Source organism: Cyclospora cayetanensis, unplaced genomic scaffold (assembly GCF_002999335.1).
Source record: "Cyclospora cayetanensis isolate NF1_C8 unplaced genomic scaffold, CcayRef3 CcayRef3_contig_81, whole genome shotgun sequence".
NCBI lineage: Eukaryota > Apicomplexa > Conoidasida > Eucoccidiorida > Eimeriidae > Cyclospora > Cyclospora cayetanensis.
The window spans coordinates 104,524-127,754 of NW_020312754.1; the positions used below are offsets into that span (position 1 = coordinate 104,524).

General features: G+C 50.5%; 4 protein-coding genes across 4 annotated transcripts; 1 reads left to right on the forward strand and 3 right to left on the reverse strand.

The window, feature by feature from the left end:
- Positions 1-2,386: 2,386 nt before the first annotated feature.
- On the forward strand, positions 2,387-5,995 carry LOC34618044. The gene is given in 8 exon segments (XM_026335822.1): positions 2,387-2,467; positions 2,698-2,771; positions 3,744-4,056; positions 4,260-4,398; positions 4,648-4,803; positions 4,953-5,287; positions 5,444-5,577; positions 5,740-5,995. Coding segments are annotated over 8 exon segments (1,488 nt in total).
- Positions 5,996-7,240: 1,245 nt separating this feature from the next.
- On the reverse strand, positions 7,241-8,182 carry LOC113146946. The gene is made up of 4 exons (XM_026335823.1): positions 8,111-8,182; positions 8,009-8,047; positions 7,789-7,865; positions 7,241-7,400 (listed from the first exon to the last, which is right to left on the reverse strand). The coding sequence occupies exons 1-4, from the start codon at positions 8,180-8,182 to the stop codon at positions 7,241-7,243; spliced, it is 348 nt and encodes a 115-aa protein (XP_026191608.1).
- A 532-nt stretch (positions 8,183-8,714) lies between these two features.
- Positions 8,715-9,600, reverse strand: LOC34618045. Its single transcript, XM_022731389.2, has 3 exons — positions 9,514-9,600; positions 9,229-9,404; positions 8,715-8,850 (listed from the first exon to the last, which is right to left on the reverse strand). The coding sequence occupies exons 1-3, from the start codon at positions 9,598-9,600 to the stop codon at positions 8,715-8,717; spliced, it is 399 nt and encodes a 132-aa protein (XP_022592770.2).
- A 2,380-nt stretch (positions 9,601-11,980) lies between these two features.
- LOC34618046 (probable serine/threonine-protein kinase DDB_G0267514) lies at positions 11,981-16,869 on the reverse strand. The gene is made up of 6 exons (XM_026335824.1): positions 16,441-16,869; positions 15,879-15,908; positions 14,181-14,194; positions 12,987-13,534; positions 12,494-12,586; positions 11,981-12,210 (listed from the first exon to the last, which is right to left on the reverse strand). The coding sequence occupies exons 1-6, from the start codon at positions 16,867-16,869 to the stop codon at positions 11,981-11,983; spliced, it is 1,344 nt and encodes a 447-aa protein (XP_026191609.1).
- Between the last annotated feature and the right edge of the window lie 6,362 nt (positions 16,870-23,231).

The window sequence follows — 23,231 nt, forward strand, 5'->3', positions numbered from 1 at the left end:
CGAACTTGTGATGGCCGAGGTATTCATGCCGTCCGAAGAATCGCTGCTTCACGTCTATCACCTCCTCTGTTTCTATCGGCTACAAGGAAAGAAGGGGGTTTGTCTTCTGGCTTATTGCCACTTCACTATCTCAATTCTTTTCCCTTACCCCTGTCGGCCTCGCACATTTTCCCTGCTAGCCATTCTTCCTGTTGCTTGTGTGCATGATTCCTTGCCTATGTTTCATGCCTTGTTCTTCTGTACACCATTTAATGCCTCCTGCCATGTATGGCTTTAATGCCTGCGTCCTGTTGCTGCTTTTGCTTGCTTTGCGTTTGGCGGCAGTCTTTCGACCGGTGGGCACGAGACTTGGAGATTGGCGACTTTTCCTTCTTGAAGAACAGATACTCAAGGCTTTGGGCAGAGACTCCTTGGGTCGTTTTTTCTTCAATAGAGGGAACTGGAGAGCAGTTAGTGCCGGAAAGAGACATGTACGCACAGCAGTTACTGGCAGAATACAGGCAAGCAGGTGCTGCTGAGGAGAGGAACTACATGTGATTGCATACGCTTCTTTGGAGAGTATAAGTGCGAAAAATGCAAACGGGCAAGTGCAAATAGCTTAAGAGGCGCCGACAGGAACGCAAATTGAGGCAGAGGTACTGAAATGGGGGAATAGAGATCGTACCTCAATAAGCCACGACGAATCTCGGTCGCGGAATAGTTTCGCGGCTTGTATAGTGAAAAAAAGGCCAATGGGATAGCTTCTCATATGAACGAGCTTTGTTGTAGGCATGGCTTAATTCTATTCCAAGCCACGAACCCCATTTAAGAAGTTTGAAGCTTGTATCTCATGCGGCTTTGTACTTAATGCACGTCGTTGCAGCTCTAGCTGTGTCACGTAGATGCTTCTCCGCTCGTACAGCCTCTCTTTGCCAGAGTAGTCTTCCAAATCCGTCCTTGATTGCAGCCGATAGGAACAAACGAGGTAATGGAAGTGAAGCAGTGACTCTCAGGAGTGGCAGTTAGAACAGAGACTCTGTGAAGCCTCACCAGACTGATGCTCTGCTCCTTGCACAAACCACTGCATCGTACGCGACGGGGCAATACCTGATAGCGTGATCACCGGCATCAGGTGTTTGAACAGCACCAATACTCGCAAACGAAAAAAGCCGTTTCGCCGGCGCGATAGATCGTTTGTATGCGGATAGTGCCACATTTGGAGGCTAAGGAGTTGCAAATAACTACTATCTAGGCAAGTGGCTGCAGGAAAACACTCAGCCCTCGGCTCTCCGGCAAAGAAGTTGTTACGCAAGCGAGATCCTCAACTACGTACGATTCTCAATGAGCACGAAACGCAACAGTCAAAGCGAGTTCTGGAGCGTAGAATGCGGAAGCTGTGGTGGAACGAAGCGCGGCTGACGCATGAAAAAGTTCCCAGTGCCACACAAATATAGCCCTAGGCAGTTTACGACCTTCTCCATCAAGGTTCAACCATTGTTTCATTCTATTTTCAATCAAATCTCTCTTGGAGCCTAGCGAGCTAATGCATGATTCCACCCCTTGCACAATTCCGTCTAGGCCACACTAAATGGAAATCTGCCATCCACCCATAGGCAGGTGGGAAGGTGCATATATCTTTTCCCCAAAAGAGAGTGCACACTGTGCTGTGAGCAACTTACTCGACTTGTAAAAATGTTTGACAATAAGGGTCTGACCCTCCATAATTGGATGATATATACACACATGCACAATCCACACGCATAATCACTTATGGAGCTACGTGGGTTTCAAATGCATATTCAGTTGTGTTGATCCCCGACTGGAAGTGTTCTCGTCAACAGACCAACGGATCAACCTGTTGTTAAAAGTATACAGTAAATGCAGCAAAACAATCGCTGCGGTGAAATAATGAAGCACAAACTGACTGAAATCTCTCTAGACTCTACAAGGTGCAGCTGTGGAAAAAAAAGGAACTAAAGGATTGGCTGCTTCTACTACTCCGGGCCTTTGTTGTTGGAGGCTTCACGAGTTCATAAGGAATCTATTCGAATCTGGATCTCTGCATTAAGGTAATTTAAACCGTTTGGGCAGAATGGGTGCTCAACAAGTGTATTTTAAGTTGCCTTCAGGACAGGATCGCCCGTTGTGTACCTCCTGAGGCAACTTTACGTCGGACAGAGGAAACTGGTCACAATCAAAGTCATGCACAAGATCTGTGTGCATGATCCTCAGCTAGTGGTCTCCTTAAGTCGCCAGAAATGAAGCATTGAATGCATTACACAAGAGTAAACATACCATGCCTTTCTGCTAACTACCCTAAGCACCCAACAAAGCAACCAGCAAAAGGTAACAGTGGAGGGTGCAAGGAGTTCTACCTAAGGGATGCTGCAGTTCGCTTGATACTCAAATGGAAGAATGCCCGACAGCTCTTTCGGAACACGCACAAATACATGGAAAAGCACATGAAATGGGGGAACTACAGAAAAGGGTTCGGATCAGACGATCCAGCGAGGGGTCAAGATGGCGAATCAAATTCGCCTTCGTATACAACACATGCATTATATTTAATACATGTGCTATGTTTTGTACCGTAAGAAGAGGTCACTGCTGCCCCTCGAAAATGGGTCTATAGGGAAGGCTACCGCGTAGTAGCGGAGGCCTGCAGCTTCGACTATAAACACAGTAGATAGATGGGAATACATTATACTCCCATTTCAGAGCAGCGAGTATGCGTTACGAGAAGATGAAGGGGATCAGACAGCCAAAAGTGAGGGCAGAGGAAACCATGCCGAGCGCGTGCAGCCTCCTGAAAGACTTCTGAAGCACTAACAACTCCTGACCAGAAGCAGCCAGAGGACCCTCTGTAGCTGCTGCTTTCTCTGCTGCTGCTACAACAACAGCAACTGGCTCATCAGGCTTTACCCCGAGATTGTCTGCCAGTTCCTCCCTCCTTTTAAGAATGCACACCTGAGAAAATAAAAAATGAAGCATGTTGCAAAACACTTAATGCTAAGGGAGAAACGGAGAATGGTGAGCACTATAGAACGCATCCCTCTCTTACTCGTTCTACCTGGTGCCAAGCTATCATTTTGCGGATTGAGGATAGATGCAGGGGTTTAAAGGTCGCGGGCTGGGCCTAATCAGGAATCTTCATCTAGTGCCAAAGGCAGAGAAAGGATAAAGCATGGATGGAAGAAATGAAGAGTGGTCGCCAGAGGAAAAGGGTGAAACAAGAATGCACAAAGCCCACCTCTTTTGGAAAGATGTAGCATGAGTTTGCAAGATTCAAGAGGAGATTAGCGCAAACGACTGCTTGCAATCTTCTGTGGTCAAGGGCCAGCTCGCACGTGGTAAGCAAGAGGAACGAGGAGAAAACAGTCGAGACGCAAGAGAACAGGGGGAAGTGCTCAGACTGAAACAGCACTAAATATACAGAGCACACGTAGAAATACGCAATATTGCACAAACAACTACGAATTGCACCACCTTCACAAAACCTCTCTTTGAACGCGCACAGTGGAGTTTGCTACACAGGTATCGCACCTGCCTACTGCTACTGTCTCAAAAAGCATGTAAGTCTATGCTAGCAAAATAACTAATGCCCGATGCAATATGCCCTAGTGGCATTCCTACATGGCGCCGAATTCGTAGAAGCCTGCAGGGTCCATCAATATTAGGCACAGGGGGCTTTGAGGAAATGCACCATTCTGGCGCAACTAGACACAACGGAGAGGTGAGCTTGCGGTAGGCAGGCACGGACCCAGCTGTCTTCGGTTGAGATGCTTCCGCAAGAGAGGCGTGCCGACAAAGAGTACCCAGAAGCTGGAGCCAAAAAGGGCACCAAAGCTGCAGTTAAGCAGGGCGGTCATGCCTAAGAAGGCGAGGGGATGATTGTCTGTCTGCTGCAGGAGCGACTGCGAGCCGGAGAGAGAAGCAGGAATGGAAAGTAGCAAGGATGCCACGCCGGCACCTGCAGCAAGGAAGGGCAGCTTGCTTAGGCAACACGGCATCTTCGGAAAGGGTAAACACACTGGGGGCACACAGGGTAGAAGGATCACACAATATGGCCAGAAAGCTGTCGCTTTCTCCGCCTGAGGATTGAAGTTCTTGCAAAGGAGTACGAGCTCACGTAAAACAGCAAGTAGCTGAAGTGTCTGCAATGTTTGTCTATCTCTCAGCAGTACGAGTAGCCAGACTAAGTTTCTGCGGCGCAAAATCGTTATTTTGGCAGGCACAAGGCTCTTCCGTCATAAGGCGCGAACCGTGAACTGCTGCAACAGCCCCAACCAACTGTCAGTGAGGCCAAGCAAGAATGCTGCAGGTATGCCGATCATACTCATACGAAGGATAGCAGGATGCGAGCAACTGCTATCAAAAGACCGAATGAGGCGCACATGAGTACAGGGGAGATTTTCAAAGGTGTGCAGACACCGTGAAGGGGAGTGTGTGCAGAAAAAGCTGGGGATGGAGGCTGATGGCGGGCAGCAAAACAGCTGCTGCTTCGTTTAACAACGCAAATCATTATTCCTTTATTGTTTGCCGTTAATGTATACGATTCAGGTAGCTCAGAAGCGCAATCAGATTTCTTGCTTCTCTTAGACCACGGATGGGTTCCAGAAGCACGTCCCCACGGCCACGAATGCGCCTTGTCACATGTTTAGGAAAGAGAGTATCAGTATGCTTTCCTATCTCAATGGCTATCTCAATACATTGTGAGCCCGGAAAAGGGTGTTGCTAAAAAAGCATGGGCTGCTGCAACAAGTTTATTCTTTGGTGTCTCTGTCGGCAGCAGGGCTACTCGAATTAACCCTGGCTTCTTGTTGGGTTAAAGCCTACTTTTTTCAATCCCAAAAGGAAATTTTTATCTCATGCCTCAGACGACGCATTCTCGCGAACAAACCGACAACTGTGGCAGTAGGTAGCTGCTACTGCTGCAATGTGGAGTTCGCATTTCATTATCTTCCTTGTGCTAGCTTTCCTCTGTGGTACACCAAACCATAGGGCGCTTGCGAGGCTAGCTGTGCCCCTAGCGTCTCAGTCAGCCTCCGCTGTACCTCTCCATGTGGCAGCTGTATCCATGCTCATGCCAAGGAGATTTTTGAGTAGTGCTAGCTGCACACGAGACAGAGCACCGCTGGAGAACAGTGATAGAAGGGGACCTTTCTTTCTAGGATCTTCGGAGCCAGTTGTGACATTTATTTTCCGCTGGACTGGCATCGATTCCTCCTGGCGGGTGGGGGGCGGAAGCCATTCTCTAGGGCCGGCGCGGCTCCATATGAGCGAAAAGAGGTACAAGGAGCAGCTAATGGTGAGATATTGCATGTGCTGCACGCAATTTCCGAGAGTTGCATTGCATACCATTTCAAAGCCTGCGGATGTCAATATCAGTGACAGGCGGCGAGCACCCCCATCGGGAGTTTAGGTACACAAGGTTCGAGGGTGGTGCGGAATGTGGATTGTGTAGGGGAAGAAATTCACCAGTCTTGGCCGCTCCTCTGTTGTGAAACACTACAGAATCCAGGGCAGAGGAGGTGGCCTCCCACGCGTGCGCAAAGCAACAGGCCTTCCTGCCAACCCCATTGTGTTGCCAATGAGAAGGTGAGAAGTGGTGCTGTTTGTTGGGCTGCTTCTATTCATTAGGATCTCGACTAAAAGCTAGTTTTTCATAGTTGGAGGCTTGGCAGTTGTTTGTTTAGTGCGTGCTATGTCTTATTTGCCGCTGCTTTCGGCCACAATTTCGTTGTGTGTTGGGTCTGTCAGGTGTATGTTACTCGGGAAGATGGATAACAGAAAAGCCAGGCGTGTCAGCCATTCCGGTATTCGGACACACCGCATCCAGCGAGTTAATTTAGCATGGAAACGCCTTTGGTGGCCGGAGGGTGGTCATTATGTCAGGCTAAGACTGTCCATGAAGGGCCTCAAGACAATTAAGAAATACGGCGTGCACAGAGCAGCTGAAAAATTCAAACTGAACCTAAGGGACAAGCGCTTGTTTGCTGGTTATTCCCACAGGTAATAATGACCAATCTTTTATCTGGTGCCCCAAATTCCCATTAACACACGCTAAAGTTCGAAGCCCCTACGCTTGTATGGTGGTCGTCTATTTCGTTGTAATCCTCGGCCGATTGCGTTTGCTGGTGTTGCTCTCTGTGAACGCTGGTGTGAAACAGCTTAGCAGTTTATGGATCTGATGTGTGCTTTCAGGGGAAAAGTTCCATCGAATTTCTTGCAGAACATGGTACCGGATGGCCTTACACGGGCAGCGGATATTACTGACGGCGCTAGCTCAATGACCACAGCACCTTCATGAATATCAGCATTGAGGGGCATATTGCATTATGTGAGGGCTACATTCGAAGTGGACAGGTGCCACTGTCAGGCGTGCAAAATGCAGCGACTGGGCCCGAGTATCGTGGGCACGGATGCGCAGACCATGGTACACAAATTCCAATGGCATTTCAAGACGGACGTGCGTGCTCGAGAGAGATGGGAAGCACCTTAGCCATGTCTTCCCCAAATTCAAGCTGAAGAAAGGTGCCTTAGCAAGGTATGCTCATTCACAGGCAAACAAGGGGTGCTCACAATCATAATTTTCCGTCCGACGTGCGACGGCGCGAGATACAGGGGAATGGGCACCAAGGGGTCGGAGGTTGTGATGGATTCTCCTGTCGGAACATTTTTATTGCCGTAATTCCCCTGTGGCCCAAACGTGAATTGCGTTTGCCTACCTTTTGCCTTGTTGACAATTACGCATAGAGTCGCTGCACATAAACGAGCTGATGCACGCTTTGCGGCACGATTTACGTAGCATATATAGTCTCACGGTTTGTGCATGCATTGTAGATGCCGATGTTGGCATTCCCCTCTGCATCCGACTCCTTTGGTGCTGTGTGAATGAATATGACTTGTCCTTTTTTTGCCTTGCTGTATTCAGAAACCCGCCAAAAATAGACGGCCACATTGTGGATCCAATTTTGCCATCCATCACGCGAACAAGACAATTTGCATCCTTTCTATATTACCTCCTCCCGATACCTGCAGTAGCGCGTCTGCTACGTTCTTTGTTCACGAAAATTCGTCAAACCCTCACCATCTTGCTGCTTCACACCTTGGTGGTACACATCGGCCCCCAATTCAACAAGCGTGCTGCGGGACATTTGAGCACCATTGATTTGAATCGGATGCAAACGCCCAGCATACTTTAATAAAGCATGTGCCTCTTCTTCGAAACTGTACCGAAAATGCATTCGTAAACAGTGGCTTATTGTGATTCCGCGTACGCTTTTGCTAAATTGCTTGTCATCACCGACTGGGATGATCTCTTTCCTTCTTTTTCGAGTGGGCAAGATTCTCCTGTTCCCAAGGGCGGGATGAATAGGACGTTGACACTCGAATTGCTAACTGTCGGTTTGGACGGGTACCTTGCTTCCGATCTGGGGTTGGAGCGCTTTCAAACTCTTGCAACACCACCCATTCTCGAGCCTGGCTACTGGGTAGTAGCTGGTTTTTGGCGCAAATAGCGATTCTCTCCTTGATTGGAATGCGATAATAGATCGTATCTGCGCAGTGTGCTGCTACACTTCAATTTATAAGCAACAATTTTTTTTGGTGTCCTACTGCATTTCACTGTAGGCAGAACCTGATCCACCGTGCTAGGGAGTGGTTTCGGCTGTTTGGGCTTGTTTAGCTCAATTATTTCCTCCTTGAATGGTCCCTTGATAAAGATCTTTCCAGAATCCGGTGTGTATGTCCTCTCGAAGCATATCTGACAGTTCGGCATGTTTGAGTTGTTTGAAGGCAACTGTCTACTTCGGGCGTACTGGTGCAAATGCCCAGAGCTTGGTTTTGGGGCTGGCACCCACATTTTGTAGCGTAGTTCCACTGGCCTTTGAATTAACGGGATCCACCGACGTTTTCGTGTTTTCTTTAGAACGGCATACTCATACCAGAACAACAACAACGCTTCCATTCTGCTCGCAGCAACTGCATCAAAAGTAAAACTATGGCAGCCAGGATACCTGCATCGTACCGGATTACTTGTTCCAGGAACAGCTACTGTGCCGCCTGGCTATAAAACGAGCATTTACGGCCTGAGGAAATGCACATGGTTGGACGTCCGTAAGCAACTTGCCTTGGTAACCACGATGACATCGGATGGGCTGTCAAATACTTCATTTATGGCTTCTTCGAATTCCTCGTGCATGTGCAGCATCCCATCCAATGCAGCGGGTGCCGCTCTATTATATCCCACGGCATTTGCGTAAATATCCCTTTTGATTAGCAGTAAGCTATTTAAAATGAAAAAAAGCAACATTCCAATATTCGTCTGTCACCAAATGCCCAAAAAGAACCAAAAGTATTCATGAAACGCCCGTAGGCAAACCTGAAACTTTGTCAACATACAGTACTGCAGCTGGCTATACACTCGAAAGTCGTTCGCTTGATACGATTGCTTACTCAAAATAACCTAGTAAATATCAGAATGAAGTAGTCTAAAAAGAATAGATTCATGGCAATGCACCATACTACTCCATCCATTGCCAGGCCGTCATGCTGCCTTGATATCTTTCGCAGCAAAGCAGTTTGTCTTTAAAGCTCAGTGGATCACGCTTTGATTTTGTCTGCTTCGTGCAGTCTTCCCTGAATGGCGCCTAGCTTTGCAAAAGCAATTCAGTTGTTTCCCATAGCCGGAACCTTGAAAGATTCAACATGGATTTCTACCTAACCAGCGCCCCTCAGTGGGGTGCCGCAATCAGGAAGTCGTCACAGGCCAAACCCAAGGCGCTAATCTTCTCCACTAAAACCTTCAGGTTGCTGGTCTGCTCCAGCCTAGCCACATGGGATAGAACTGCATGTGTTACCTCCAACACCCTGAGTAGGAACAACAGCAAACATTATGCATAGATATTTTGTGCGTGGCGATAAATCTAAATAAACTACTTGAATTTATACTATGAATACTAGTGCCGAGATGTGTCGGTTGGCTTATAAGTACTGTAAATATATTCGCCGGTGTTATGCAAAAGTGTTTCCTATATTGACAGTCATGAACCATGGGCACGCATCTCCTCTAACTCTGGGTCAGCTCATATTTATACTCGTAGCAACAAGCCTATGAGAAAAGAGTGCCTCTGGTGCTACCCTTCCAGATGGACGTTGGCCATGGTGGGGCCATGGGTCAGACATTTCGCCCCTCTATGCTCCCCTTAAACTTCGTTAGAAACACACTCTTTTGCAAACCCTTCTTACTTTCGTTTCCCCTCTGGAGAGTCCAGGACATGGGGAGCAGAAATAAGCCGGGTTTTCCCCTGTGCCTTAGCGTTGGCGCAATCAGCCCTTCCGATGCAAATCACGAACGCGTGTTCATTGGCTCTGCCTTCTTCATAGCAGGCGGAATGCATTACGCCTACCTGCTGCATCATATCCTGTCGCAATAGGAACGGAAACACCACAGAAAATACAGAAGCGTAATCCATAAACCTTCGCTACCGCCACAGAGTCACAGTCCTACCCTGATGGGGAGGATTGCCGTACCTGTATTGCTGGACTGAGAGCAAGTACTCGGTCACCAGGTAAACCCGCTACGTCTGCCGATGAGCCTGATTCAGATCCTGTATGCATGAGGAGGGGCCATCCCGATAGCCAGCAGATCGCCTGTGCAATTATAACTGTTAACACGAAGGCTTCAACTGCGACCCGCGACACGCCCTTCAGGCTCGTGGCCCAGGACACAGCCATTTCCCGCTCGTACCTCAAGCCACAGCAAACATTGGTTTGTAGCAAGTGTTCAAAGGACACAACCGATCGAGGGAAAGAATGCAGTAGTAATGTGAGCAGTGAGCAGAGTTGGAAGGGTAGTTACGCACTGTGGCAGGCAGCGTTAGGAGAGCTTGCACCACATGCTGCGAAGTCCATTTTGGCAATTGAACTTAAAGGGAATATCAAAGACATGTAAGTTTGACGCAGTGAAGGAAATGGAAACTTCGTGGGGGCCCCTTCGGCTGCAGCCTAGTCCGGGGCCCCGATCAGCAGGAAGGCACCCCTAAGTAGCCACTGTCCTAGCGCGACAGCTTGTTCATATTACCTATTTATTGCCTTGGGAAGTCGACGGTTGAGGCGGCCTAGGCAAAAAAGGCAGCACACTTGTTCCAGTTATGCGTCTGGTGAGACAGAAAAACCCGGTCTGCAGCTCGCATAGTTCTCGTCATTGAAATAACAAGGAAAAACTGTAGCCCTGATGTTCTCAACTTGCCTCATTTACATCCTTATCGAAGCAGAGACAGGGCTAGCAGTATTGTTTGCCAGCTCTCTACTACTGGCAAAGGCAGAGCTGGGCGGAAAACAAAATGGATCCGAATACTTTCTCTGACACAAACCCGCGATTATGAGGGTTGAATGTCTATCACTCACTTATTGTCATTGAGGGCCTTAATTACGCGGACGGACTAGCAAAAGTGCAGGCCAACTGCGCTGTTTACCTGGAGCGTCTTAACTAGCAGTTTACTGTCGGATGACCACATGGTAGCTGCATGGAGCTACCTGAGGCCTGCAGTGGGCTATATTTAAATTAACTATTGAGCGTCAGCTAATTTATCGACGTCGGTGTGCGAAAAAGCAATCCTAAACGGTAAATACTGAGGTACACTCTGGATTGCAGGTCCAGGACGGACACGAACGACACTAGCATTAGCACAAACATAGCTATCGCTGAACGAAAAAACAAGAATGCTCGAAGCTTTTATGTTGGGACCAAAAGTGCTAAGTAGCAGTAGAAACTTGCTAAAAGTATGCGGCTCTGGACGTCCTTCCCTATCCAGGTGGATGATGACCACCAAGTATAAATTATACCAGTATAGAGCACGGTGTCCCTGTCCCGTCAAATGCTGTTTTTGAACTCTCAATATTGCCTTTAGCTCCCTGACACTGTCTTTATTCCCTGGATACAAAAGATAGCCATGGTCACACCTGTGAAATCGGGAGCCTGTGGATACACTTGGATTTCTAGCACGGCACTTTATCTTTGCGGCCTCAAACACGCACGATGTTAGAGGTATTTGTTAGTCGCCGTGGAAAGAGGAACGCAGCGGGAGACAATACAATACAGAAGTAAAGCTGTAACACCTAATATAAGGTCTCCGCAGGGAGTCTACCGCAGACTCGATTTCAGTCTTAAATGTCGTTCAGTGCTTTCTGATAAGAGCTCATTTTGCTTTGCTCGCGCTTCTCAGTTCCCTACACGGAAGTCAAGGGCCAGTTTGGGTGCGCGTGACCGCACCCTTCTAGAATTGATAGCATGAATAGCTACTTCTGCGGAGCATCTACCTCACCCGCACACAAGATTGTGTTTTTTGTATCGAGGGAATCGTACTCTGCAGTAGCGAACATAGAAACTAATTAGCCGATTCTTTTGTACTCTTTTAAGAAGATATCTAGTACAGTAGAAAGCGCCTTAGGGCATCTAGCCTACAAAAGCTCTGGCGATGGGGCTTCTGACCCCATTGGCTTCTTCCTGCTGCTACTGCGAAGTAAACGAGACTAAAGGCCACTACTCCCTGTCATCTTTTAGTCTCTTGTGAGCCGGCCTTGAGGTAGTCAGTCAAAAGCCAGTGATGCGGTGCCATCATTGGTTTCCCCATCATCGCTAAAGAACCTGGCACGGCAGGACGTCTTCCTCTGCTTCCCTGTGCCCATCAATACGGGACGTGAGAATGAAGAGCATAAGTCGTGTGTTCTGATAAGACGCCAATGAAACATGCAGCGGCACGCTGCTTTCGTTGGGGCCGCTAACAGGGCCTAGCGCATGCCACCGCAAGCGCCTCTTCCCACTGCATTCGCTGCCTAGTACATCGGATCAGAGCCGCCTTGTGTGCCTTGCAAGAGGCCTGTGAAGGCACCCAGGGTGGCTACATAGCTGGCCTGTGTGCGGCTTCTTCTGTGTTAGCTGTAACTGCATTGCTATCTTTTTCAATACCTGTCCGCCCGTCCGAGAAAGCAAGATACACTAGGATCCTAGACCCAACAGAGAATTCAGATCAACCTCTACGTCCAGCAAATTGGCAGTGTAAAGCTGCTGCAACAGCTGCGCACAAGCAGCAAAGTTGGGCCTCAGAGAGGGGTCCGGCTGGAGGCAGCTCCTGAGAAACCTTCGTAACGGCCGCGGAATCTTGTCAAGAGGAGGAGTTACCCCCCCGTAGCCCACAACCGTTATTAGATGAGAAGGAGAACCAATGCCTGCATCAACCAAGCACAAACGGATACTTATTGACGCAAAGTTAGGGTATATACCAGCAACACGAAGGCCCCATCAGCATATACGCATGAATGAGGGAAAGAAGGGAAAGGATGTGCCAAGCGGACTAGAACACTGTCGTACAGACAAACAAAACAGGGTACTGCAGATGATACAAAAGCAAACAGGAGATATTGTAGACCCTAGCGGCGCCATCAACACCGCACAAGCAAACAAATACAGAGACAAAGAAGAACCCCATCCGAATCATATATTTTGCCTCACCAGCGAAGGGCATATCTCCCACCAACATTTCCCAGAGAACGACTCCAAAGGAATAGACGTCTGCAGCGAATGTAAATGCTTCCCCTCGTAGAACTGCACGCAATGAGCACACAAGCACGAGCAACTGTAATTGCTTGCGCGTCCGCTCAGACGGCACTGCATATGCATAGTGGCCTCCCAGTATCTTGAGAAGCACACCATGCAGCGAAGGTATGTGCGATAGGCAGCGAGTCTCATCTGGAGGAGCCGAACGAAGGAGGCCACTAAATGAGAAAAACAAAGGTCAGAAGACACCAAAACACCAATTGATAGAGATGGCACCCATAAAAGAAGGCCTTCGGAGATGAGCGACTTGCTAAGCTGCATGACTCTCTCCCCGTGCCCTAGTGCGGCCGTCGCTGTAGAGTGACATGCGAGCCCATGAGGCGATGTGGGTGCCTGCATTAGAGCCACATAAGCACCTTCATACGCGCTGTAAAGCTAGGAAACTCACTCTCCGGTGCCATCCAATGATGTGTTCCCACACATCCCAGATGAGCAGCCTGCGGGTCCTGTTGTTGCTGCTGTTCATGCTGCTGCTGCTGCTCCTGAGCAGCAGTCCACCAGTCTGGGCCCCCTGCAGCTTCAACAATGGTGGCGAGCCCAAAGTCGCAAAGTCGAACCTCCCCATTGTTGGTGAGCAGGATATTTGGGCTCTTTAAGTCGCAATGCATTACCCCCTTCTCGTGCAGGTAGCTCATACCGAGAGCCACCTCCCTTGCCAGCTTCACAACCCGCATTAGCGGCAAAGACACCCGCTGCTTGTGCAACAGATCGAACAGAGACCCCCCGGAGACGTACTCAGTTACAAGGCCATACACCGGGGGGCCCACCACCCCCAAGAGCAGAAGCACGTTTGGATGGCGCAACAAGGAAAGAACAGAGAGCTCAGCGTAGAGGCTACGCTGTGCCCCTTGGCTATCCCGCTGCCTAAATGTCTTAACCGCAACACTCATCTCCCCACAAGGCTCCGATGTCTGCTGATCTTGCTGCTCGGGTTCCCTGCAGTGCTCTTTTTGCTGCCAAAAGGCAGCAGTGATCGGAAATCTCGTTTTGTCGTTGTGGTGCTCACCCTGACCCGCACTAGCAGATGGCCCCCACAGTTGCCGCTGACGTCGCTCTCGTTTCTGCTGCTGGCTGCTGCCGGCAACCTGCCCATGGCGGTGTTGGGCGTCTAGACTTCGGGTGTACCTCCAAGTCGCCTTGAAAACGCGGCTGTACCCTCCTTCCCCAATAGGCCCCTGAATATCGATTTCTGTCGCTGGAATGAGAATCTGTTGCAGCAGGTTGTCACGCGTCATTCTGGCGGCCTTGTAGAGCCCCCGCAGTCTATGTCTGTGCCTAAGCTTTAGCAGCAGATCAACAAGGAGCAACAGCAGCCGTCGTTCCTCCCAAGCCCTCACCCCCATATCCTTGAGATCCGCGTCGGTCAGCGCCAGGAGAGCTGGACCGTCAACTTGCTGCTCCCGCATCAACTGACAGAGGCCCTGTCTGCAGCCCATGCTCTTCAGCAAGCACTGCACATGCTCTTCCCCCCAGTGCCTCACTGCAGGCGCTGCAGAGAACTGGCGCAACGCCTCCATTTGCTCCGTAAGTCTCTGCTCCATACCAAGAGACCCTTCTCCTAAATCCGTTTCGTCGCTACTACTGCTGCTGCTGCTGCTGCTGGTCAGGCCGATTGCAGCGGCAGCTTGCCGCAACGCCGTAGGCCTTTTCAGCCTCCCTGAAGAGCGAGAATGGCCCTCCCGCTGCTGCCTTGGCCTTAGTTGTGGCTGCCGCTGGTCGCTCTGCGTGTTGCCTTCGCTGCTGAGACAAACCATTTCCTCAGGAGACCTCCTTGGGCGGGGACTGTGGCATTTCCGTCTGCTTCTGCCTGCAGGCAGGAGATGCCTCGACGAGATGAGCAGCTCCTGCTTGCAGATTCGCCCGTGTTCCCACTCCCCAGCGTAAATCATCCCGCCAGGATACACAATGATGCCTTTGCCGTGCTTCTGCCCGGTAGAGAACTGCCCCACGTAGCGGCACCCCTGCGTCAAGGTCTGCATGCCAAACCCATGCCTGAAGTCTTGCACCCACTGGCCTTCATACTTGCAGGCTGTAGGACCTCGCAGCAGCACTCCCCACCGCTCCCGCCTCCCCAAACGCCAGAAGCCGCAGTACCCCGCCAACGGACGAGGCCCCTGGGCCAGCACCAGGCCCGTCTGAAGCCCGTCAGCCACCCGCAACTCCCCGCTGCCATGCGCCCCCCCCAATCCCAGGGGGGCCCCCCCCCAGGCAAGGCCCTGCGAGGTAGGACCTCTCGGAGGGCTTGGTAAGAGGACGCACTCCCCTGCGAGCGACCCACAACCCAAACGCCGAAGTGCCGCCTTCCCCCACAGACCCCTTCCGCAACGGGAGACACCGCCTCCGTACAGAGCAAAGCCACAGCCGTGCGATATGCAGGACGCGAAGGTTTCCCCGTAATAGAGACGATCGTCTCTGGATAAGAGCAGTGCCAAGTTTAAGCGCAGGTGCTTAGGTAGGGATGCAGATAGCGCCGGCCCAGTCTGAAAGTCAGCAGGTGGATCTTCCTGCGATGTGTGATCGCCGGCAGGAGGCCGAGGGATCACCCGTCCTGAGGCGGTGCTGCCGCTGCTCAGAGTGCTGTGCGGCGAGGCTGCTGGCACGGCGCAGCCTAGAGGCACACCTGATGAGACATTCTCCTCGTCTTGAGAGCGCTCATTTCCGGGCTGCAGCATCTGCCACAGCCAAGAAAACATCTCTTTCGACTTTGCCTGAATTTTTCCTGATGAACTGCTGCTGGTGGCACCGCCAACTCGGCATGTCCTCTCCCCAGCCTCGCCGCCGCTGCGCTCTGCTGCCGCCCCTGCAGCTGCTGCGTTCAAATAAGGAAAAGGCAGCTGGCTGCAAGCAGTAACGGGGGGAATCCTTCCATGCCTCTCCAGCTCCTGCAGCGCCTGCTGCCGTAACCTGTGGGGGCCCGACGGGGAGGTTTTCTGCCGAGGCTCCGTCAGAGAATGCGACATGCTGTGACCGCTCCCTGACACCGCGGGTGCTGCTCTTGCTGCTGATACCAGGGGGGACCCCCCTGGGTCTCCTGGTGTACGCACACGGGAAAGCCCAGTGGCTCTGCCTAAGAAAGCTTGGGGCCTCCGTGTGGTGTCATCGGAGCTGCTCGAGGGCCCTTCATCTTGCAGCTTGGGCAGCGGCTGCTGCTGGTGCAGCGACTGGCAGGGCAGTGGCGGCAGCTGCGGCTGCGCTGCAGGAAAAGGGGGCCGTTGCGAGGCACCTGGGAAAAGGTATCTCCAGGGAGGACGGAACTGGTCAAGACTTAGGCGGCTAGTACTGCTGCTGCTGCTGCTGCTGCTGCTGCTGCTGCTGCTGCTGCTATTACTGCTGCTGATACTGTCGGTCTGAGCGCGTCTCCCGTCTCCTAGCAAGCTGGGAGGCAGGGGGCGTGCTCTCAGGCTGCTCGTTGCTTCTGCCTCGGTTCTTCCTGCCTGCCCATTAGCCCCCCCCTCTCCCTCCTGAGGGGCAGCACCAACAGCAGCATCCACGGTATTGAAGCGCCACAGCTGGGCTGCCAAGGTGGCTTCTGTCCTACCCAGGTCTGGCTCCTGTGCGTTCTCCAGCGAATGCAGCAGACCTTCATCCACGTGATGCTGCTGTTGCTGCTGTTGCTGCAGCCGTGGTCTATCCTCTCTGGCCTTTGCTTGGGCTCGTAGCCGATTTTCCTGCTCCTCTTTGTGCCCTCGTGGCACTGCCGGTCCTGCAGCTACCTGCTCTGTCTGCTGCTTCTGTCGGACCCGCTTCTGCTGCTGCTGTCTCACCTGCTTCTGGAGCCTGCACTGACTATGTGTATGCCGCCGCTGGCCGTTGCAGCCCTGACGCTGCACTGGGGGCGCTGCCGTGTCTTCCCTTGCGGCGGTTTCCTGCCCCAGCCACTCTTGCGGGTTGTGCTCCTGCACTCGCAACAACTGTGGGTCCTCGTGACAACCAGAAGAAAGCTCGCTACGGTTCACGATGCACGATGAGTCGCTTCTCCTCTGTACACTTCTGGGCTGCCCCGTTTCAGCGTTAAGGAGACCCTCGGGGGCCCCTCCTCCCCAGGAGCTTGCCACGGTTCCTCTGTTGCCGTGAGCGCCGGCGGTTGGTAGGCCCTCATCTGCTGCCTCTTCCAGCGTGTGTGTACTTCTCCTGAAGTCGGAATCAGGTGGGGAGGAAGAGGCTGCGAGGGCTGTTGCAGGTAACGGGGGTGGATCTGCTGTCTGGCCATCTTCTGCCTGCTGCTCCTCAGACCCTGACAACTCGAAGGCCCCTGCAGGCTGCTCCCCCATGATGGGGCTAAGGTGCTTGCGGCTGGCAGACAAGCAGACAGCCTCGATTCTCCCTGGCCCTCCGAGGGAAAAAGCAGAGTCGGAAGAAAAAACGGGGTGTCGGTGCACAGCAGGGAGGTGTTGCACGGGCCCTTTGTTCCCGAAGGAAGACACTCCAGCTGCACCTGGGCACCGCTCTGCGGCTGCGAAGCGGATCCTCCGCACGGGCAGCCTTATTGCTTGGAGGCTGCACGGAAGCTACAAGGTGCGGTCCCGAAGCTGAGTAAGCGGAAGCAGCGGGATCAGGCGAGGGTTCTGAACCCCAGCGGCGCGCCCTGGGGTTGATGGGGAGCCCTTGGGTGGTCTATAGTGCACGGATCTGTCGGGAAAGGACAATAAGAAAAGCTGTGCGGGTCCCTAGGGGGTCGGCGTGAGAGGCTTTCGGAACTGGAGTCACGAGGTTTCTTTGGAATTGCCCACTAGAATGCTCCTTCTGCCATCTAGAGTTGCTCGGTGTCCTTATGCTGCAAGATTTTTTCGATGTGGAAAGGGGAACCGTATGCGCACGACAGCCTAAGCAACCGGCGGGGCCCACAGCCGAAGACTGTCGCGGCGAAACGCGAAGAGGGCCCCCGCCCGTGCAACCCAATTCCCTGCACCTCCAACTCAAATCAGTGGAGTCAAACCAACTGGAATGAATTTATGTGCTCGGGCGTGTGTTTGCTGCTGGAGTGCTGCTCTGTTTAGCGTTTGCACAGTTCCTTCTGTAGGCCGGGCGAACTCCGCTGAAAAAAAGTTGCAAGGTGCCCATTGAGGAGTTGACGCTACATTGAGGGCAACGGATCAAATGTGGTAAGCTACTGTCAGGCCACCTACTTAAGAAGGTTCCTCTTCCCACTGAATGTCACGACGCCACTTGCGGCACCTCTGGGACACTCGATGCCAAGATCACCTAGTGCACGTGTACGGCTAAACGCAGTCATGCAGCTCATCACTGCACATCGACTGGCCAACGATGAAGCCTGATAGGCAATCTTATCTGCCGTCAGTAGCTCAGCTAGAGCTCTGGATGCATATTTTTCGAAGGGCAAATTCTGGAGGAGCTGACGCCTAAAATATATACGTACCCTGAGGCTTCGCAGGGGGAAAAAATGGAGAGCAACCACAGAACACGCAGCAATTACATCCAGATTTGCAGATGGAAGAATACTAGTATATAAAATGGTAGGTTTTCATCTCACTTTGCAGTCTACAGGGATTAGGGTGCTTTGCCTAGGATAGAAATGACAGGACGCAACAATCTCCATTGTACTATTGTTTCGTGATTATCATCACCCTGCTGCCCCTACTATTTGTATGCTAACCAGAGCCCTGCTGAAGAGGAGGCGCGCTGCAGCTACAGATCCAGGGCCCAATAAACCAGTGTACCTCTTTCTACAGAGAGACCTGCCGGGGGAGTCACCAATCTCCTAAAACGTTTTGCCTGAAATTCAGTAGCAGTACACTAAGGTTCTTACTACTGAAGACTTGTAAGCACCTGAAAGGCAGATTGGGGTATCATAAAAAGAAATCACTACTTTCGCATTTACATACATCTGCTCGATCCATGCAGGGGAGCTAGGAATTTAGATTTATCCTGATAGTGAGCTGCGGAGATTCGAGTAGCGTATGCCGCCGTGGAGCTAACGAACTCTGATCTTGTGACTCTAGTGCTCGCGTAATCCATCTAACGTTTGGCAGGTTTGTCTGTGGATCTTTGCTTTCCTTGTGTATGATCTGTGCGCGTTCGCCGAGCAACTCGATATATCCTCTCTCTTTGGTTACGCAACTGATTTCGTAGAATGTTCTAAGACGTCAGACGGCACCACTTTATTTGCAGTAGAAGGTAATCCCTGAACAAAAATGCCCGGAGCAGGGTCAGTAGCGGCAGCACATGAAACAGCGGAAGCAGGGATAGTCAAATGAGTCTTCGACTCCTTTGTACTGCCTTAAATAAGGATAGGTTTGGTTGAAACGAGTAACAGCGGCCATCGAGCATGGAAAGTGCTCTTTTCCTTCGGTGCGCGGCTTCGTATTCCATGGCACTTCGAAGATGAAGCTAAACTCTCCAGATAGATATCCATACGCAGAATAAAACCAAATGATCGAAGCGCACATATTTAACAGAAGTTGTGTGAGGGGCAAATATAACATAATATTTCAAGAGATCAATTGTTTATTATTCCTCTGACTTTCGAAAACACCGTAAAGGCAAAAGAGGATAGTTAATACCTCTGGGATATATGAATACCCAAGGAATTTGGCCTTTTGGGTTCATAGGCTCCAGGGTAGAGGACTTTATTCGTATTGACGAACTCCTCCTAAAGGAAACAGCTTTGCCACTCTCCGTGCACTAGAGGGCAGGGAGTTGTTTCTAACAGAATATTTGACGTTGGCATCCTGTCACGCATGCTAATCCTACATTTTTCTTTTCTTCCCTTCGCTGGCTTACGCCTTTTCTCGTTTTGGAAGGAGCACAGAATTCTAATGCTGGGTCATTTAATCACCTTGCCTTCAGGGGGTTGGGAAGTGCAAGTCCTTCGAGGAGAGGCCCCGCACTGAAGGAGCGGAATCGGAGGGCCTTCACAAAAGCTCCTTTCTTCTATGGTCAAAAACTATGGCGCAGTTTGTACATTGTTTCCAAAATTTTCGTGGGGTGCAGACCTCCGCGACTCTCCTAGAATATCGTCCACTAGTCCAGTTTCAACACATCTGTGGTGATGAAGGAGGCTGCAATTGCTGTTTCTAATCTTCGGATACAGCAATGCACGTTTTAGTGATTGGTTCCTCCATTACCTTCTGGGCTTCCTTCGTGTTTTTGCTCTATCAGCACACGCACTTCAACTTCTTTCAGTCTGTTTGTGTGCTTGCGGGTTAAGCTCATCCGTTTTGCACCTATCCAGCAGTTCATTTTGCTACGCTCTGTGCAGCTGAACTGGCCGCGCGTCTTTGTACCCTGCTTAAAGTTCTGGAAGCCCCAGAGCGAGCGTGCTTTCCATTTTCCGAACTGCACTATGCGGAACTTGCAGTATCCGTAGAGTCGTCACTCTTGTCTCAATTGTCCTCACATTACACAAGGCGACACACATCCCAGGACCCGCTCCTTTTGTCTCGTTTCCTCCTGTTTTTATCGGAGGCCTAAACAACAGTACGTCTTAAAACGAGGGTGCCAGCAAGTATAGAGGCCAAGACAGGAAATGTGCAAAAATTACAACCCACAAGGCCCTGGGTGGTAAAGTTGCCTCACACCTCCTACAGGCTAGTTCATTTGCATTGATAGATATTTAGAATTATCATAGCATTTGACAGGCTCGCTGAACCAAAATCCCAAATTCACTATGTCACTTGCCCGTTGCCTTTCCCTTTGTTGTTCCCCGCTTTCCACTTATAAATTGAAGTGGAAAATCTAGCTTTGTCGCATGTAATGAATGTCGTGAGCTTTTAAAAAAACAGCGAAACTGTGGCCTCTATCAAAGTGAGAGATATATTTTTGCACAGCACTCCACCGCCGTAGGCCCTTGGTAACTTCTGAAAAAAGGAAACCTTTATTCTGCTCTCGGTGGCTTAAAATTGAATAAAGGGAGCGCGCAAATCGAGCTCATTGAAATTGGCACGAAGTTACAGATATACTGCTTGAATTCGATATTATTTACTCATATTTTGCAGGCATGCACCTTGACACAAATGATACGCACATACATTCAAATGGAAATAGCAAATCAGTAAGTGCACAGTTACTCACAAACCCCATTCGCAGATGGCCAAGCTGTCAAATCTGTGTCTATCGATCGCCAATTTACTCCCAAAGCCTACATTTGTGGTCGGCAAAGATCGAAGCTGCTGGACGTGAAATAGACGGTTCCCCAATAACTTGTATTGGTTTGCTGCTTTTCCGTTTTATGAATGACATAGTCGTGGATCCATTGATAGTTGCAGACCATGTAGCTGCCTCGCAGCACGTAGACATGCAATGTGCGAGTTGTTGCTGCACCTTATGCTGATCTTAGTGTCACCCTAATGTTTTGCTTGGTTTCTGTAGCACCCCAGCCCTGTCCACGCTGTATAAAGTCGTAATGTTGCCGTGGCAATGGCTGGGAAGAATTCACCATTTGGAGTAGTCACTCACACGCAACACTTTCTGGGTCTTTTATATGAAAGTGCCATGCCCAATAATCACTGTGAGGGCAAAATTCGAAGAGACACAAACGAGAATGGGACATTGGTGACGCCGGATAGTAAGCCTGGCAGTGCTGTAGCCTTGATTGCTTTTAGGCCTCACTGCTGAGCGAAACGCTTCACTTTATGTCCTCATAAGGAAAAACGTTGCTTTAAACAAAATATAAAACTGCACAGAGAGTTCCATTACCTCACAAGGTTCCAGTAGTAGAGGAGTGGAAGTTGCTTCAAGTGTCGCAAGCCGGCTGCGCTCCAGGTTACGTGTGTGGCACACTTGTCTCGCGTCATCATCGCTCGGAGACAATGCCTCTATTGACATGACGCGTACGCGTAGAACGTGTATAAGAATGGTGCTTCTATCTGATGGCCGATGTGTGAGCAGTTTTGCATGGGAACCTACAGTTTTTGATGCAAGATTCGGAATAGTATTTAGTATCGTACCCTCAACTTTCGTTTGCATTTGGCTGAGTTGCGCAGCACCAAATCCTTTCCAACTCGGCATAACCATGGTACTGAAAGTGCCATAATTATTCCTAGCAATGCTTCTAACTGACAGAAATAGTACCTGGGAAATCACAAGCTGCGGAAAATGAAAACGTCTATTGTGGTGAGGGGTACTCTGATAATCGAATCATCCTTTTTCTTACTCCTCTGTGGTATCATATCAAGCTTAACCATGATCATTCATTGAATTAACATGTTCGGAAGAAGGCGCCACAGAGGGAAATACGAAAGGCACTGATCCAGTGTGACAGTTCTCTTGAATTCTAATCCCTTCCGATTCTCAGCGTATAGTTACCTTCCCCGCCTCTACTCATAAATTCAAAAATGAATGAGGTATCACAAGGAAGCCAGCCGATTCTTACTCGCGAAGCGAACGTGCTGTGCAAGGCTGAATACCTCCTGCGCGCCCGCTCTCGCCGGAATATCTATGAAAACCAATTAAATACGTGTTCGTTCCGCCTGAGGAATGATTTCTTCAGGCTGCTTATTGTTTGGCAGCAAACTTAAAGAGACAAATTTGCTTACAACAAAGGCCCATAAAGAGAATATTGGGCCACGCGTTCAGGGGGTGCCCTAACTGGCCCTCTTCGGCATTTGCTATGTCACTGTCTTGCTGTGGTAAGCCATTCCCACTTTATTGAAAACGAAACTCTCACGAGGTATGTTCGCGTCAATTCCTCAGCAGTAGTAATATCCGCTTGCGTGTGTACGATAATAGGATCTGTTTTGGTGTGCGTGGTTTTCTCTATCCCCGCAGCGTGTACAAACCCTCTGCGTTCATATTTCGTTATGTTATACATATCTCGCATTGAGAAAAGGGTCGCCTGATAGTACCTTCAAAATTCAGCTCACTTTTCGAAGCCCTCGAGAGCAGAAGGCACTGAGGTGCACCGCATGCAAAATTCCTTCATGCCCTCTGAGCACTTTGGTCCGGGGATTCCGACGTCCCCGTCATGATCAAGATTCGGAGTTTGCCACAGTTTGGCTTTCCAAATTCGGATCTTTCTTATTCTTCCCTAGCTGGCAACATCAGCCACTCACCATTAGCAGTTCACGCGCCTTCTATAAGCCATTCCGCTCGTGGATAGGGGCCCCCGTAGAGAAAGCTTCAAGTGGTCTTCTGTGTCTTGTTGCCTGACCTATTGCGAAACCTTTCTCACTCAATAATTTCTGTATTCTGTTTCGCAATAATTTTATCCTTCTCAGCAGTATGGTCCCTGCCGGCCCCTGAACTGCGACAAATATGCTCAATTGAGCGTATGCATGGTCTGCAGTGCTTTCTACTCTTTCGAGACCCATATCGAACACTCCTAAGAACAGCGTAGCAGAGTGGGGGTGCAATCTCTGGCTTGCTCCTTCTCTCCCACCCGCCGGCGTGCGAAGGACCCTTCTTGGCGAGTGGTATGCGCATTTGCAACGCAGTATTTGCGTCAATCACGCAGTTGTTTCGCTAGGATTTCTTCAGGTCTGATACACGGCAAAGAGCTGCCGAATTTCAAGGGCTACGTGGGTATGGGGGCCCTCTCCCCAAGGACTGCGTGGTTCACTGGGACTCCCCTAACTCTCGGTCCTGATCCGCGGAAACGGCTTTGGCGGATAGCATCTCTGTGACCGTTGTGGGTGCCAGAGCCGCGTAGAAATAATCAGTTCCCGCCTGTAGATCC